Source organism: Camelus bactrianus, chromosome 19 (genome assembly GCF_048773025.1).
Source record: "Camelus bactrianus isolate YW-2024 breed Bactrian camel chromosome 19, ASM4877302v1, whole genome shotgun sequence".
Taxonomy (NCBI): Eukaryota; Metazoa; Chordata; class Mammalia; order Artiodactyla; family Camelidae; genus Camelus; species Camelus bactrianus.
The window spans coordinates 31,816,508-31,830,003 of NC_133557.1; the positions used below are offsets into that span (position 1 = coordinate 31,816,508).

At 57.0% G+C, this 13,496-nt stretch overlaps 1 protein-coding gene and 1 long non-coding RNA gene across 8 annotated transcripts; both read left to right on the plus strand.

Moving 5' to 3' along the window:
- The first annotated feature begins 339 nt into the window (after nt 1-339).
- MTG2 (mitochondrial ribosome associated GTPase 2) lies at nt 340-8,746 on the plus strand. Of its 7 annotated transcripts, none has more exons than XM_074347543.1 (9): nt 340-357; nt 2,330-2,504; nt 3,159-3,328; nt 4,809-4,956; nt 5,533-5,648; nt 6,146-6,364; nt 6,595-6,733; nt 7,262-7,342; nt 7,443-8,746. In XM_074347543.1, exons 3-9 carry the CDS (start codon nt 3,164-3,166, stop codon nt 7,835-7,837), a joined length of 1,263 nt encoding a protein of 420 aa, XP_074203644.1. In that variant the 5' UTR covers nt 340-357; nt 2,330-2,504; nt 3,159-3,163; the 3' UTR covers nt 7,838-8,746. The 7 variants fall into 7 exon arrangements, with proteins under 7 accessions (XP_074203644.1, XP_074203642.1, XP_074203641.1 ...); XM_074347541.1 differs by lacking the exon at nt 340-357 and adding an exon at nt 366-1,301; XM_074347540.1 differs by lacking the exon at nt 340-357 and adding an exon at nt 366-1,090.
- On the plus strand, nt 3,468-4,445 carry LOC141574074 (uncharacterized). The gene is made up of 2 exons (XR_012500700.1): nt 3,468-3,617; nt 3,709-4,445. It is a non-coding gene; the product is annotated as an uncharacterized LOC141574074 (long non-coding RNA).
- Nucleotides 8,747-13,496: the final 4,750 nt, after the last annotated feature.

Genomic DNA, 13,496 nt, shown 5'->3' on the forward strand with positions numbered 1-13,496 from the left:
GTGGTCTTATTCGTGAGCACACGCGCCCTGTGACAATCATCCCATGGGTTCGTTTCTTTTTTCGGTCGGAGTTTGGCGTCTAGGTTGTTTATGCTTTTGGTGTAATCGATTTATAAACTGGTTCTTCGAAAACCAGCCCGGGAAGTGAGTTTTCCTGGGGTGACGGGGGTGTGGCCGTCCTCGGGCCCGCCGCCCACAGGACCCTGGCCCCCTGGGTGCGGACGAGTACCAGAACCAGGAGCAGGACCATCACACCGGGTAGGGACAGGGCCCTCCGCACATGCGCGCTGGGGCGGGGCCGACCCCGGAAGTGGTCCAAGCGGAGGCCTGGCCCCGGAAGTGACGTGCCCTCCGAGGGTGAGTGCGGGCGCGCGGGCGGGGAACCGGGCGGCCGGGGACTTGGGGACGCGGGGACGGGCGACGCGGCGCGGGGCTGAGCGCCCCCTGGGGACCGCGGCCCCGCTCGGGCTCTGCCCCGCCTGAGCGCACGGCCGGCCGGTTCCAGACTTCCCGGGACTGGGGTCCCGCTGGATGTTGCTTCATCGTGTCCTCTCTGTGGTGAAGCCGTCACCCGACAGGGGCGGCGTTTGCTGCGAGCGCCGCTCTCGGACGGGCCGGCTGCCTGCGCCTGCGTCCGGTCCGCGGTGGGCTTCGCGCGTGAGACGGCTCGGTGCCGGTCCTCTCGGTGCCGGCCCGCGCGCCCTCGCTGCCGCAGCGGCCGGTCTGCGGTGTGCGCCGGCGCGCAGGCGGGTGAGGCGCTCTCGGGGCCGCGTCCCCAGAGTGGGTCTTTGTGAAGGAGAGGACCCTTCCTGAGAGAAGGGGAAAGGAGGACACTGTTTTAAATGCAGGTCATTTCTCAGGCAGATGTTTTAGCAGAGAAAATATGTCAGAAGTTAAGGCGCACAAGGTTGATTCTTTTAAATGATCCTGCCTTGGTTCCCTTGGGCGGTGGTCGCGTGAGCATACCTCAGTGAGACGAGTCCTGTGAAGTGCAGGTGCAGCGCTGTGCCGGAGGACGCTGTGTGACTTGAGGAGCAAGTGGATATCCTCTGAGTCTCAGCCTCCGCCGCTTTAAAATGAGCATTAACATGTAAGGGTCAGAAATCATGACGCCGTCCCCTTAGGATAATTTAAGGAGGGTTTGTAAAGGCGCTACATGTGTCAGAGGGAGGGTTCAGGGGAGCAGCAGAGTTGGTGTTTTATCCTGGAGCTGGTGATGGTGGAGTTGCTTCCAACCTCTCGACCCAGAGGGTAAAGGAGGGGCAGTCACCAGGACCCGGAGAGAGCATTACAGACTAGAGGTGTGACTTTCAGTCTGTGGATTTGAGAAGGGCAGGGGGTCAGCGTCCCGCCCTCCTGCTCCTCCTCCAGCCTCTGGCTGAGGGCGAGGTAGTGAGGGTAGCCTTGCTGGGTAGGCTCTTGAAACAGCAGGGTGGAAAGGGGTCCTAGAAAAGCAAGTGGAAAATCCCCAGCATGCAGGATTACCCTTCCTAGGGTTGTTGTAAGGAATACATTTTAAAATTGCTGTAGAAATAATTTAAAGGTGGCTCCTGGCAAATATAATGTGTCTGGAGCAGGAGAACTGAGGTAACACTTTATAGAACAGAGTGGAGCCCGTGCACGCACCAAGAGCCCCTCAGCATTTTTAAAGCTCTGTCCTGTGGCCGTGAGCTGCGTCCTGCCCTGGACCCTGGGCTTTCACCGCCCCCACCCTCTATGCTCCACTGAACTGGGACCGGGGAACAGATGCTCCTAGGAGGAGTTCTGAGTTCATTTTTCTGAGCTTCCACGGCACAGTAACAACCAGCGCTGTCCAGCAGAACTTTCTGGAATGGTGGAAACGTTCTCATCTGTGCTGTCCAATCTGGTACCCACTGGCCACATGTGGCTATGAGCACTGGAAATGTGGCTTGAGGGACTGAATGTTTATGTTTGAAGTTTTTAATTTAGGGGGGATGGGTATAGCTCAGTGCATGCCTAGCATGCAGGAGGTCCTGGGTTGAATCCCCAGTACTTCCATTAAAAGTTAAATCAATTTTTAAAAATTTTTAGTTAATTTAAACTTAGCGCATGTGGCTATTAGTTACTTTACTGGACAGCACAAGCATAGCGTTAGGAGGGAAAGAAAGACCAGAGAGCAGTGTGAGACGAAGCTGGACTTGTTCCCCTGGCAGGGGAGAGCCATGCATGTGCTCAGCAGGTTTTTTCAAACAAACTGAAGAGGCAAAAAGGAGGAAGTACTCCAAGATTCAGAGTGTCAGGATTCAGAGTTCAGGTCTCTGGTTGGCTTTCCAATTAACTGATCACCTCTTCCATTGGTCTCCTTCAGGTTTTGTGTCGAGAAGCCTGGTTTTCAGCACAGCTGGGACAGATTGCACTTCTTTTCCAGTTTCTTGACTTGAAACCTTACCTTATTGATTTTAGTTCTTTCTTCTCTACTGATAGAGGCATTCAGAGCCAAGTTTCCCTCTAAGCAGTGCGTTAGCTGCTCCCCGTGAATTTGGGTAAGTTGTACTTTCATTGTCATTCAGTTTGAAATCTTTTTAAATTTCTGCTTGATTTCTTTTACTTACTGAATTGTTCAGAAGTGTTGTTTAATTTCCAGGTATCTGGGGTTTTCCTAGATACATTGTACTTACTGACTTCCGTTCTGCTGCGGTTAGGGAATACACTCAGTATGTGTGATTCCTGTCCTTTTAAACTTACTGAAACGTCTTGTATGAGCCATGGTACGGTCCTAGTGAGTGCTCCCCGTGCACCTGCAGACAGTGTAGGTTCTGCAGTTGCTGGGTGTGCTGGCCTGTAAGCGTCAGCTAGATCAAGACTGTCGGTAAGCGCTGTTTGGATTTTCTAGTCTCGGACTGTTTTTGATTGCTTGTTGTGCATTTCAACTTCTTCCAGAGAGAGCAGTGTTAACAGTTTCCTACCATCACTATGGAATGATCTGTTTCTCTCTTTAATTCTATCAAATTTTGCTTTCTATATTTTGAATCTCTTCCTAGGCTTATGCACATCTTTGCCTTTTCAGTTTCTGTTTGAAGCAGAACTTTCTGGAATGGTGGAAATGTTCTAATCTGTGCTGTCCAATCTGGTACCCACTGGCCACATGTGGCTATGAGCACTAGATGCCTTATTTTGCCAATTTGCCTTTTGTTAAGGAGCCATGGCATCTTTGAGGCTTTTCTCAGCAAGCCCCCGGGCCGTGTTGGAGGGTCTGGGATGCTGGACCTTGCGGCCCGCCTCCCCCCGGCTGTTCTCGCTCTGCTGTGTGGACTGCGCCAAGCACCAGGGATCCCCCGGAAAGAAACTGCTCTCTGAGAAAAAACTGGTGAGACCTCTGCCCTTGAAGGAGTTTGCCTGCAGTACCCTCGGAAGGCACAGGACGTGTGTGAGCTCTCATGGTCTTGTCTCAGTGAGGTTATTGAAGGGATGCACGGAGCGCCTTGAAAATGAGGAGATCAGGTGAAGGCCCGTGGGTGCCAAATGCTCTGTGACCTGAGAACTACAGTGGACCTGGGACGGGGCTCCAAGCACCAGAAGTGCCGAGCGGCTCTCCCTTCGCCAGGAGGGCACGCGGGTGCTTGTTCCCCAAGCCTGTGTCTGAGACCCTCCTGTATGTGAGTGGCCCTTAAGTTACGACACCCAGGGACATAGGCCTTTCGTTTTATAGTTCTCAAAGCCTTACACGTTTTTTGTTCTGTTTGCCAGAACCTTCTATTTAAGACGTGAATGATCTTTAACTGAATTTAAGGAACTGCGTGTTTGTGGCCCGCTTTGTCTCTGCCTGAGGGGGGCTCCGGATAAGCCTCTTGAGGACGACAGCACTTGCTGTGGGAAAGTCCTTGGCAGTCGGTGGGTGAGGCTCAGATCTCAAGTTTCCCCACATTTTGTCTCTTCCCGGAAAAAAATGGGTCTAAAGTTTTACCTTCCGTGCAGCGCTCATCAGTGGTGCCTTTTTCACGTCCACTTGATTTCAATTATGTTCAGAATTAGACGCTGAGTTTCTGAAATAGTAATTCATGGTTTTTCCACGTGGTGGTGCTAGAGCATCTTAAGAAGTACTGTGTACTTCTAAAAAAATCTGCTTAAGGAGTAGTGGATGGAAATCCCTCCGCCCTGGGCCCCACCCCGTCTCCGTGTGCGTACCTGCCAGAAGCAGGTGGGGACACCGCGCCTGGGCGCTTCCCCGCAGCTGCGTCCTGGCACGCCAGGCAGCTGGACTTGTGAGTGAGTGTTTGTTGAACGCTCACCTGGTTAGTTCCAGACCTTTGGGTGGGTTGTGTCTCCCTTAGGGACCTAGAGACAAGCTTGCTCTCAGGTACGGGTCTGCGTTACCACATTTAACGAGCGAACACGTCCTGTTTAGTTCTTCCCAGCTGGGAGCCTGCTGATCCCGGGGACTCACCCTCACCCTCGTCGTCTCCTCCTGGGAGCAGAGCTCTCCGTTAGTAAAGACCTGTTAGTTCACAGATGTGTTTCTCTTTGAAAAAAGCTGGGAAGACACTTTACTTAAGGAGTATTTCCTCAACCGGGTTTTATTTAGGTTGGTGTCAAGTTCGTCACTGGGGTGCGTCTTCCGTGCTGCCGACGTTTCACGTCTGCATGTTTGATTTAGATTTGTCCACAAATAGCTGTGACTTGTGGGGACTCTTTCTTGTATTTGCGTTTTAGGAGACAGTAGCGATATTAATACCATTAGCTTCTAATTAAAGCCTGTCACAGGTAAAAAAGGGACATTTCAAATGGCTGCTTGGTTCTCGAAAGGACTACAGGGCTGATCAGACCAGCGTGCCTTATACTCTCTGCAGAAAAGGCACTTTGTGGACCACCGCCGCGTGCTTGTCCGTGGGGGGCGCGGAGGCGACGGGGTGACCTGCTTCCACAGCGAACCCCGGAAGGAGTTTGGAGGCCCCGACGGTGGCGACGGAGGCAGCGGCGGCGCCGTCATCCTGAGAGGCAGGTGCCTGGGGTGGCGCGGGGAGGTGGCCGTGTCTGCACGTCTCGGGGGATGTTCTCACCTTCTCATCCCAACAGGAATTTGAATTCAAAAGTTGATGTGGACGCATCCTTGTATTAAATTCTGTGGACGTTCACAACTAAATAATCCACTGGAAACCAGTGTAGATGGTTTGCTTGTTTTTAATTTCAGGAGCATGAGGTAATTTACTGCTGGGGATCCACCATTCTGGTTCCGTTTGTCAGAGGCTTCAGCTGGCTCCCAGCTCAGTGAGGGCAGAGGGCATGACGGCCTCCGGCGTCAGCAAACCAGTAAACCAGTACACCAAGTAGCCACTCCCAACATGATAAAGTACAGCTAGTTTCAGATTGGTAATGACATCATGGGTAATTTAGAATTTTTTGGAAATTGTAGTATTTTTTTAAAGTAAGAATTTCACTTTTTAAAAAGATCACACTACACCACGTTCCCATGTGCGTTCTGAACGTTCTTGGACTGAACGAGAGAAACTAACCACAGGGGATGGTTCTGCTGTGAGCACAGAGGAAGGTGATGCTCCTTGCTCTGACTTCTAGCTGACCGACAGGTGAAGTCGCTGTCATTGGTCCTGTCGCGGTACCAGGGACTCGACGGGGAGGATGGTGGCAGGAAGAACTGCTTTGGGCGAAGCGGCAGGCCCCTGCACATCCGGGTAGGTGGCTGCAGAGCCCACTGTCCCGTTCCGGCTCCCGGCTCCCGCCATGTGGTCGGGGTGGCCCTCCCTTGGCTTGAAATACACCTGACCTCCCCAAAGCAACCCCGGACAGGACTTTGTGCTGATTTCATACCACATGCGCGTGTGACCAGCTCACAAAATCATCAGACAATTGTGTTTCACAAAGGGGACCCACGAGCACCCCCTGCCCCGACCCTGTTGGGGCTCCTCCCTGTGAATGGATAGCTTGTGCCTCCCTCAGCGTTTCCCTCTTTTTCCAGATGCTTCTCTTCATCCTGATGTTCCAGAAGCATGGTTTGGAAAAGCAGTGTATGTGGTGTACGTGGTGTGCCTGGAGTGCCTGGGTGTAGGCAGCCCTGCAGGGTCCCTTTAGGGCCAGGACCTTCTTCTGGGACTTTGTGCCTCTGTGAAGGGGCGCTCAGTCCTGCCCCTTCTCCTCCTGGTTTCCTGATAAGCACTTTGTTATTTTTTAGGTCCCCGTGGGCACACTGGTGAAGGAGGGGAGTGAAGTCCTGGCTGACCTCTCGCACCCGGGCGATGAATACATCGCAGCTCTGGGCGGGACAGGAGGGAAGGGCAACCGCTTCTTCCTGGCCAACGACAACCGCGCACCCACGACTTGTACCCCCGGGCAGCCCGGCCAGGAGCGCGTCCTCTTCCTGGAGCTCAAGACAGTGGCCCATGCTGGGATGGTGGGTGTCACCTGAAGCCCCGGGCGGGAGGCGGTGGCACCTTCCACATGCTGAGTGGGAGGATGCCTGCTGTCCCAGGTGCGGGTCACGCCACCAGCCTGGAAGAGAGCGAGGGCTGGTTAGCGGGCTTCCTCCACCAGCACGCCTCCTCCCATTGTCCTCTGTCCTGAGGTCCCGGCCTTGGTCAGTTGCAGACTCTGCAGTGACAGAGCGTCCTTACTCTCTCCCAGGTTGGGTTCCCCAACGCAGGGAAGTCCTCGCTTCTCCGGGCCATTTCCAATGCGAAGCCCGCAGTGGCTTCCTACCCGTTCACGACCCTAAACCCCCACGTCGGGGTCGTTCACTACGAGGACCACCAGCAGATCGCAGGTAGGGCCACCGGGCTCTCTCGGAGGCGGGGCTGGGGTGCCATTCAGAGCGATGCTTGTGTAACCGCGCGTAGCATTTTCTTCATTTGAAACTTGTGGTTCTCCATCAAAATCAGGTTTCAGATTTGCTTCCCACCCCTCCCCCAGGCATCTGTTAGTTCAGGAATTTGAGTTTAAATTTCAAACCTGAGGAAATCATCCCTTTCCACTGCCTCTGTTACCCTCTCTCATCTGCGAGGAGCTCAGCAGCGTCCGTCAGGCGGACAGTGTGTGATGGAGAAAGTTCCCCCTGTGCCATTCGGAGAGAAGAAAGCTTTTTCCAGAAGACAATGTACCCATTAAAAGTAGCAGCCCTGCTGGCAGTGTGTTTTGTGTAGCACTTTATATTTGCAAAGGACTCTGATAATTTTAATCAGTAATCAAATTATTAATAGGTTGCAGGAAGCTGTTTTTTCCATTTTTGAGTCATTTTGAAGCCAGAAAGACTGGAATGTGTTAAATAGTTCTTATTAGATTGATCTGTCATCAGGCCTGCCACCCAAATATTTCAAAGCAAGACGGGAAGCCAAACCGCCTCGGATGGCAGTTGGCCGGATGAGCCAACGAGGCGGTGAGTTGGAAGAGCAGCCGCAAGGCGTTCCTTAGGGGGCAGTCCTAGACCCCCGAGGCCCCGGGTGTCCCTCCTGAGCCCTCCCTCTGTCTCCTCGCAGTGGCCGACATCCCCGGCCTCATCCGTGGTGCACACCAGAACAGGGGCCTGGGCTTCGCCTTCCTCCGGCATATCGAGCGCTGCCCCTTCCTCCTCTTTGTGGTGGACCTCTCGGTGCCGGAGCCCTGGACGCAGGTGTACGACCTCAAGCAGGAGTTGGAGAAGTACGCAGAAGGCCTGTCCCGCAGGCCTCATGCCATTGTGGCAAATAAGATCGACCTCCCTCAGGCCAGGGCCAGGCTGCCCCAGCTGCGGGCCCGCCTGGGCCAGGGGGCCATCGCTCTGTCTGCGGCCACCGGGGAGAACCTGGAGGAGCTGCTGCTGCGTCTGAAGGAGCTGCACGACGGCCATGTGGCCGTGGGGCTGGAGCTCGGCCACCAGCCGCTCCGCTGGTAGCGCTAGGGGGTTGCTGGGGCCTTCGCCCACCCAGGCCACCGACTGGGAACGCACAGCACTGGGTGGAGATGAGAAAGGTGCTTCAAAGACTCGGAGGTGTTGGTGCATCCGCCTTCCCGCCAGCCTGGGGCTCCCCCCACCACCGCGCCCCTGCCCTGGGCCCCCGCTAATTGGCAGGGACCACACAGCTGGCTGGTGTTGCCGAAGCTGCCGAGTGCACAGAAGACAGCCCAGCGGACAAAGCCGCATTCCCAACATTGGCCCGGGCGGTGGCAGCTATCACAGAGGTTGACACACCCCGCGGAGCGCATTTCGCCCTGATGCTCGTCTGCTGCATGAGGCTGGAGGACAGGGAGTGTTTACTGGCGCTGAGCGCTGAAGGTGCAGGAGCGCCGTCTGAAGGCAGCGACAGGGCCACCCCCACCCCCACGTTGTTTCCACGGTGCTGCACTCCGCGCAAGCCAGGCTTCACGACTGAATGCTCCCAATATCCGACCCAGGGACACTGACCTGCTCAGTAGGAGCGAGCGGGTTATTAGCTGCGGGCAGGGAGTCGAGCTCCGTCTCCCGTGGTGGCTGGAGTGGAGAGAAAGCACAGGCGCCGTCTCCCAGAGACGCTGTGGGGCTGGATTTGTGCTCCACTGTCCTTGTGACCTGAAGAGAATGCTGGCCCTGGCGCCACTGACCGCTCCGGTGGTTCAGAGAACCCCTGGGTCTTCCAGGTCAGATTTACCTCACGGCCAGAGTGACGGCAACTGCGAGGCTGCCGCGTGGCTCCAGGCCTTGACGGGGCCGCCGCTGTGTCCTCGTGTCCCCGTGTCCCCTGACTGCACAGCAGCTGCCGGCCTGCAGGTCCAGTAAAATAGTCCAGGACTTCTGTTTCCCCCAAATAAAGTCTGCTGCCTCTGATGTGTCCCTGAGGGCCTGAGGGAGAGGTGGAGGGGACAGAGGGCTGTCAGCACAAGGGGCCCCGGGCCTCTGGGGCCTCAGGGCCCCGCGGCAGCAGGGCTGCTGGGCACGCTCAGGCCACGTCTTTTCTGCACATAGGGGCTGGGCATGCCTCCAGTAATACGCCAGCGCCCGAGCTTTCAGGAACAATTCAGTTTTGATCTGACATCAAATCTGCAGCCAGAACAGGAGTTCTTTACCCAGAGCCTTATTTTCATGTCTTGTAGTTTCAGAGGCCCTTGTGTTCTGGAAACCAGAGACGGGCTTTGCATCTATTTGCTCTCTGTCTCAGGCCATCACAAAGGATTTCATGGAGTAAAGCCAGGTCTGAGTAGCGTTAATTATCCATGGCCTTTCATCTTGGTTGCTGGGCCCCCACCACACTCATCTTCAGAGGGGGAGACACTCAGAACGCCTCCCTGTGGCTGACCCGTCACGGGGCACTCGTGGGACGGCAGGAGAGCCCCAGAGAGCAGGGTCTCTGTCCTGTTCTTGGCTGTGCCCGCAGCAGCCTCAGGACCTCACGCAGAGAAGGTGCTGATAAACAATTGTGGGATGAATGGTGAGTGGTGGCTGACTTCAGGTGCGTTTAGGTGCCTTTCAGTTTGGAGCCATGTCTGAAAGGCAGGGGGTGGGAGCTGGAACGCACACCAAGGGAAGCCCTGTCCTGCCTCCCTTGGGCCCCTGCGCGCCAGGCCCGCCTCTGACAGCCATTTACGCGAGAGGCGGGCTGCTCTGAAGTCTGATCAGTTCAGCTCTTGCTTCGTGGACATGGACCCGCCGGGGGCACCGCCTGTCAACTCCTCGTCCTGGGACAGGGGCTTTGCCACATCACCCTCCCTGTGTTCTCCCCAGGTGCGCACCGGGCGGCGTGGCGTGGGCTGTGGGCTGGGGCTGGGCTGCCTCGTCTGGCCTCCTTCTTCTGGAGCCAGCGTGGCCCCGGGCCTCCGTGGCTCACTTCCTCTCACCCAGCAGTGCTTCTGTCCCAGCTGCACTCCTCCCTGTGGTCCCACGTCCCTGCTGCCCCAGCGCCAGCTGTCCCCTGATTTCCTCTCCGGTGTCCTCCGGCCTCCCGCAGCGGGCACAGGCTGCCCCGCCTCCCTCGTTTCCTCGCCCTCTCGCTTTTCTCCTGTTGATGGAGTCGCCGTCCTCTCAGCGTCTGCCTTAGGCCATCCTTGGCTACTTGCGGCCTCTCTGAAAGCAGTTCTGAGAGTCGGGGTCCTAAGTGCAGAATTTCCTAAATTCCCCAGTTTTTGGCTCCCCTGAGGCCTGGATCCCCATTTCCAGGGCTCCTGTGTCCACTTGCTCCAGGTACCAACCTCCAGGCTTCTGAGGGGCCTTCGGGTGCTGCCCCTGCCCTACCCCTACCCCGCTCTGGAAATCTCTCTTCCCACCCTCTGTCTCTGCAGAGGGGCACCCCTTCCTCATCGTGGTCCTGGCCAGTAGGATACAGGGAAGGGGCTGCGCAGCCCGCAAAAGCCCCCAGCCTCACAGCTTCCCTCTGCCCTCTTGGTCCCTACTGGCCCGCACCCTGTGTCCAAGCCTGGGCTGGCCTGCTGGCGGGTGACAGGCCCCATGAAGGGAAGACAAGCGTCTATACTGCCCACCACAGGATCTGAGCCGTGCAGTGGTGTGGGGCATCTCAGGCTGATTCGCATGGTTACATAGCTTAGGTGCAAAATGAGCCCTAGGGTGGGGCTTCCCCATCCCTCTGAGGGTGGCCTGGTCAGGGGCCTGGGGCCTCCAGCTCAGCACATCTGGGATTGATGGCCTCGCTCCTGGGTGAGCACCTCCTGCAGAGTTGGGCCCAGGAGCCACCCCGAGGCCCTGCAGCCCTGGCACGGAGCTGCTGCTCCCCGGGACACATGTCGTCATCCCAGGCCTGGCCCCTTCCTGGGACGGGGCCATGGTGCTGGGGGCGGGAGGCGGTAGTGCATCTGCTCTGAATTAAGTTTAATCAAACCTGTCCATCTGCTCCAGTTGCTGTAACAAAGTCCCACAAACTGGGGGGCTTAAAACAGCAGAATTTTGTTGTGTCCCAGTGCTGGAGGCCAGAAGTCCAAAGTCAAGTTGTTGGGGCGGGGAGGGTGTAGCTCTGTGGTAGAGCGCATGCTTAGCATAGACAAGGTTCTGAGCTCAATCCCCAGCACCTCTGTTAAGGGAAAAAAATCCAGGTGTCCCAGGACTGTGCTCCCTTGGGGGGGGGGGTGGTCAGAGGAGGGTCCTTCCTGCCTCTGCAGCTCCTGGTGGCCTGGGGGGCCCTGGGCTTGTGGCTGCATCACTCCCGTGTCTGCCTCTGTCTCCACGTGGCTTCTCCCTGTGTCTCTGTCCCTGCTTCTTGTAAGGACACCAGTCATTGGGTTTGGGGCCCAGGGGGCCTCCCTTTGAGATCCTTAACGGATTCCGTCTGTAAAGACCCTGTTTCCTAGTAAGTTCACCTGCCAAGGTTCCAGTAGATGTGAGTTTGGGGAGTGCTCCTTGACCCCATCTGTACCCTATGCAATGCTGGCTTTGCGTAAGCTCTATAACGTGCCCGGGCCCCTTCGACTCCCTGCGCGTCAGCCTGCGTGCACAACCCCTGTATGTCACAGATGCCTCCTGCAGCCCGTCCGGGCACCCTCTCCTTCCGGGCTAAGCGCCGGCCCTCGCCCAGCCTGCCCTGGCCTGCCCGCTCCTGCTGCCCGCCCCCCATCGGCCCGCTCTCTGCTCCAGCTGTTTCCTGGCCACACTGAGGACACTGGAGGACACCAGCTTTCTGTGCTGCCGACCCCTGTGATGCAATTGCCCTTCCTCAGACGCCACATCAAATGCCTCCCGGCTGGGGGGCCTCCCTGACCACCTGATCAAGGACAGCCATGCCAGCCCCTCTCGGTGCATGTGGCTCTTCCAGCACGGATGGCTCGCTGGTCTGGGCTGTGTCCCAGGGCCGGAAGGGGCGGATCTGGTACCCAGAGGCCTGAGGACATACCTGCTGGGCGGAAAGTGGTTCAGGTAATCACACATGTCTGTCGGGTACATGCTAGTGTTTACAGACGGGGCACACAAAGTTTGCGGAGTGGACAGCTGCCCAGAGGCAGTGGTCGGTTCAGACGGCGTCAAGGGTGTTCAGGCTTGGGGATGGGGAGGGGCCGTGGCTCTGAAAGGGCAGCAGGAGGGCCTGTTAGTGTCGTGACCACAAAGGTCCCACAGGTCTGCACATGTGATGAAGTCAGTCGCACAGGACTGAGTGTTTAACAGGTAGACTGGGAAGATGAGGAAGTTCTGGAGATGGGGAGATGGTTGCACCAGAAAGGGAACATGCCTAAGGCCACTGAATTGTGCACTTAAAAATGGTTAAAAGGGTAAATTTTATGTCTATTTGGCCACAGTGAAACCAGTGCACAGAACCGGGCACGCACACACGTACACATGCACGTGGGTACACACGTGCAGGCGAGCGCGCGCCGGGCACTGTCCACTGTTGCTATTACTTGTAGTCTCATGGCCAGGGCTGGATGTAATGGTCAGCCCCACCCAAGGCCAGAGTGTCACCTCTTCTGAAAGGGCAAAAGGCTGAAAAGGATAGAGGGGGCCCTTGGGACAGCCCTGACCCCATGGTCTACAGGCCCCCGAATTCGTGGGGCGGAGCCAGGGCTGCCTGAGGGGCTGTGGTGGCAGAGGGGCACATGGCTAGTCTCCTATCTTGCAGTCCTTAGATTTCTTATAGAAAACATTCTTTCCTTGCAGAAAAATCAATGGACACCAGTGGGTCATTATTTCCCCAGAGCCAGGAAATCACTCTATAATCTCTGCTGTGGCCCCTGGGGTGGGAGAGGCAGGGTTTCTGCTGTGGCTGTGGTCAGGGCAGGTCACCCAGCCCAGCCACTGTACCTGCCACACGTGGCACTGGGGGCAGTGACGCCCACTGGGAGGGGGAGTGGTCTGTCACCCCACCCCCACTGCCAGGCTTCCCTCCTTTGCACAGTGGGGACAGTAAAACCCCGCAGAGTAGGGCCACCGATGGCCTGGCCTGGGGGTCTTAAACTTGCTCACTTCAGCCCCGCCCAGGGTCGAGAGAGCCATTCCCCTAGGCAGCATCATGCCTTCTGGCTGGGTCCAGGCCACAGCAGCCACTGTCCCCCCCCACCGCCAGCCCTGGTCCCTTCCCTTCCCTTCCAAGGAGCTGGGTGGATCCTTAGTGCCCAGTTCTGTTCCCCAAAGTGTCCCTGTCCCTGAGGACAGAGAGGGTCGCAGCATCTGCTAGACTTCTATCTCAGATTAGCAGCAAAGAAAGTAGTGCGGGGCCTACTTACCCGGAACGTTATTTGTTGTGACAGACCCTGGTGGCCCTGAGCTCCGTACGGCATCTGACCGCAGGTGGCAGGGTAAAGCGCGGTTGGGGGGTGCTGTGGAAACACAGCCCTTAATCATCCTCACGGATGCCCGGCCTGGAGGGGGGTGCAGGGCCAACGCGGGCGCAGGGGAGGCTGTACCCCTACAAGGCGTATCAGTCACAAGGAGTCGTGCCTTCTTCTAGTCCCTGGAGGGGAGCCAGCGGGGTCAGAGGCTCGCCTCGCCAGCCTGCACCAGGACGGCCCAGGGCAGTCCCAGCTGGTCACTTCCAGCCAGCTGCCCCCTGGAGTTCTTGGGGTGGCCCCAGCAGCATCTGCCCTCACCCTGGGATGGTGGACGCCTGTCCACATGTCCACTTTCCCGTGACTGAGGGGGCTCC

Excerpts from the sequence above, each read along its gene's own strand:
- MTG2 (XM_074347543.1), top strand. The coding sequence starts at position 3,164 with ATGGCATCTTTGAGGCTTTTCTCAGCAAGCCCCCGGGCCGTGTTGGAG. Across the intron at positions 5,649-6,145 it reads GCAGGCCCCTGCACATCCGG|GTCCCCGTGGGCACACTGGT; the intron begins GTAGGTGGCTGC and ends GTTATTTTTTAG. Across the intron at positions 6,734-7,261 it reads GGACCACCAGCAGATCGCAG|GCCTGCCACCCAAATATTTC; the intron begins GTAGGGCCACCG and ends ATCTGTCATCAG.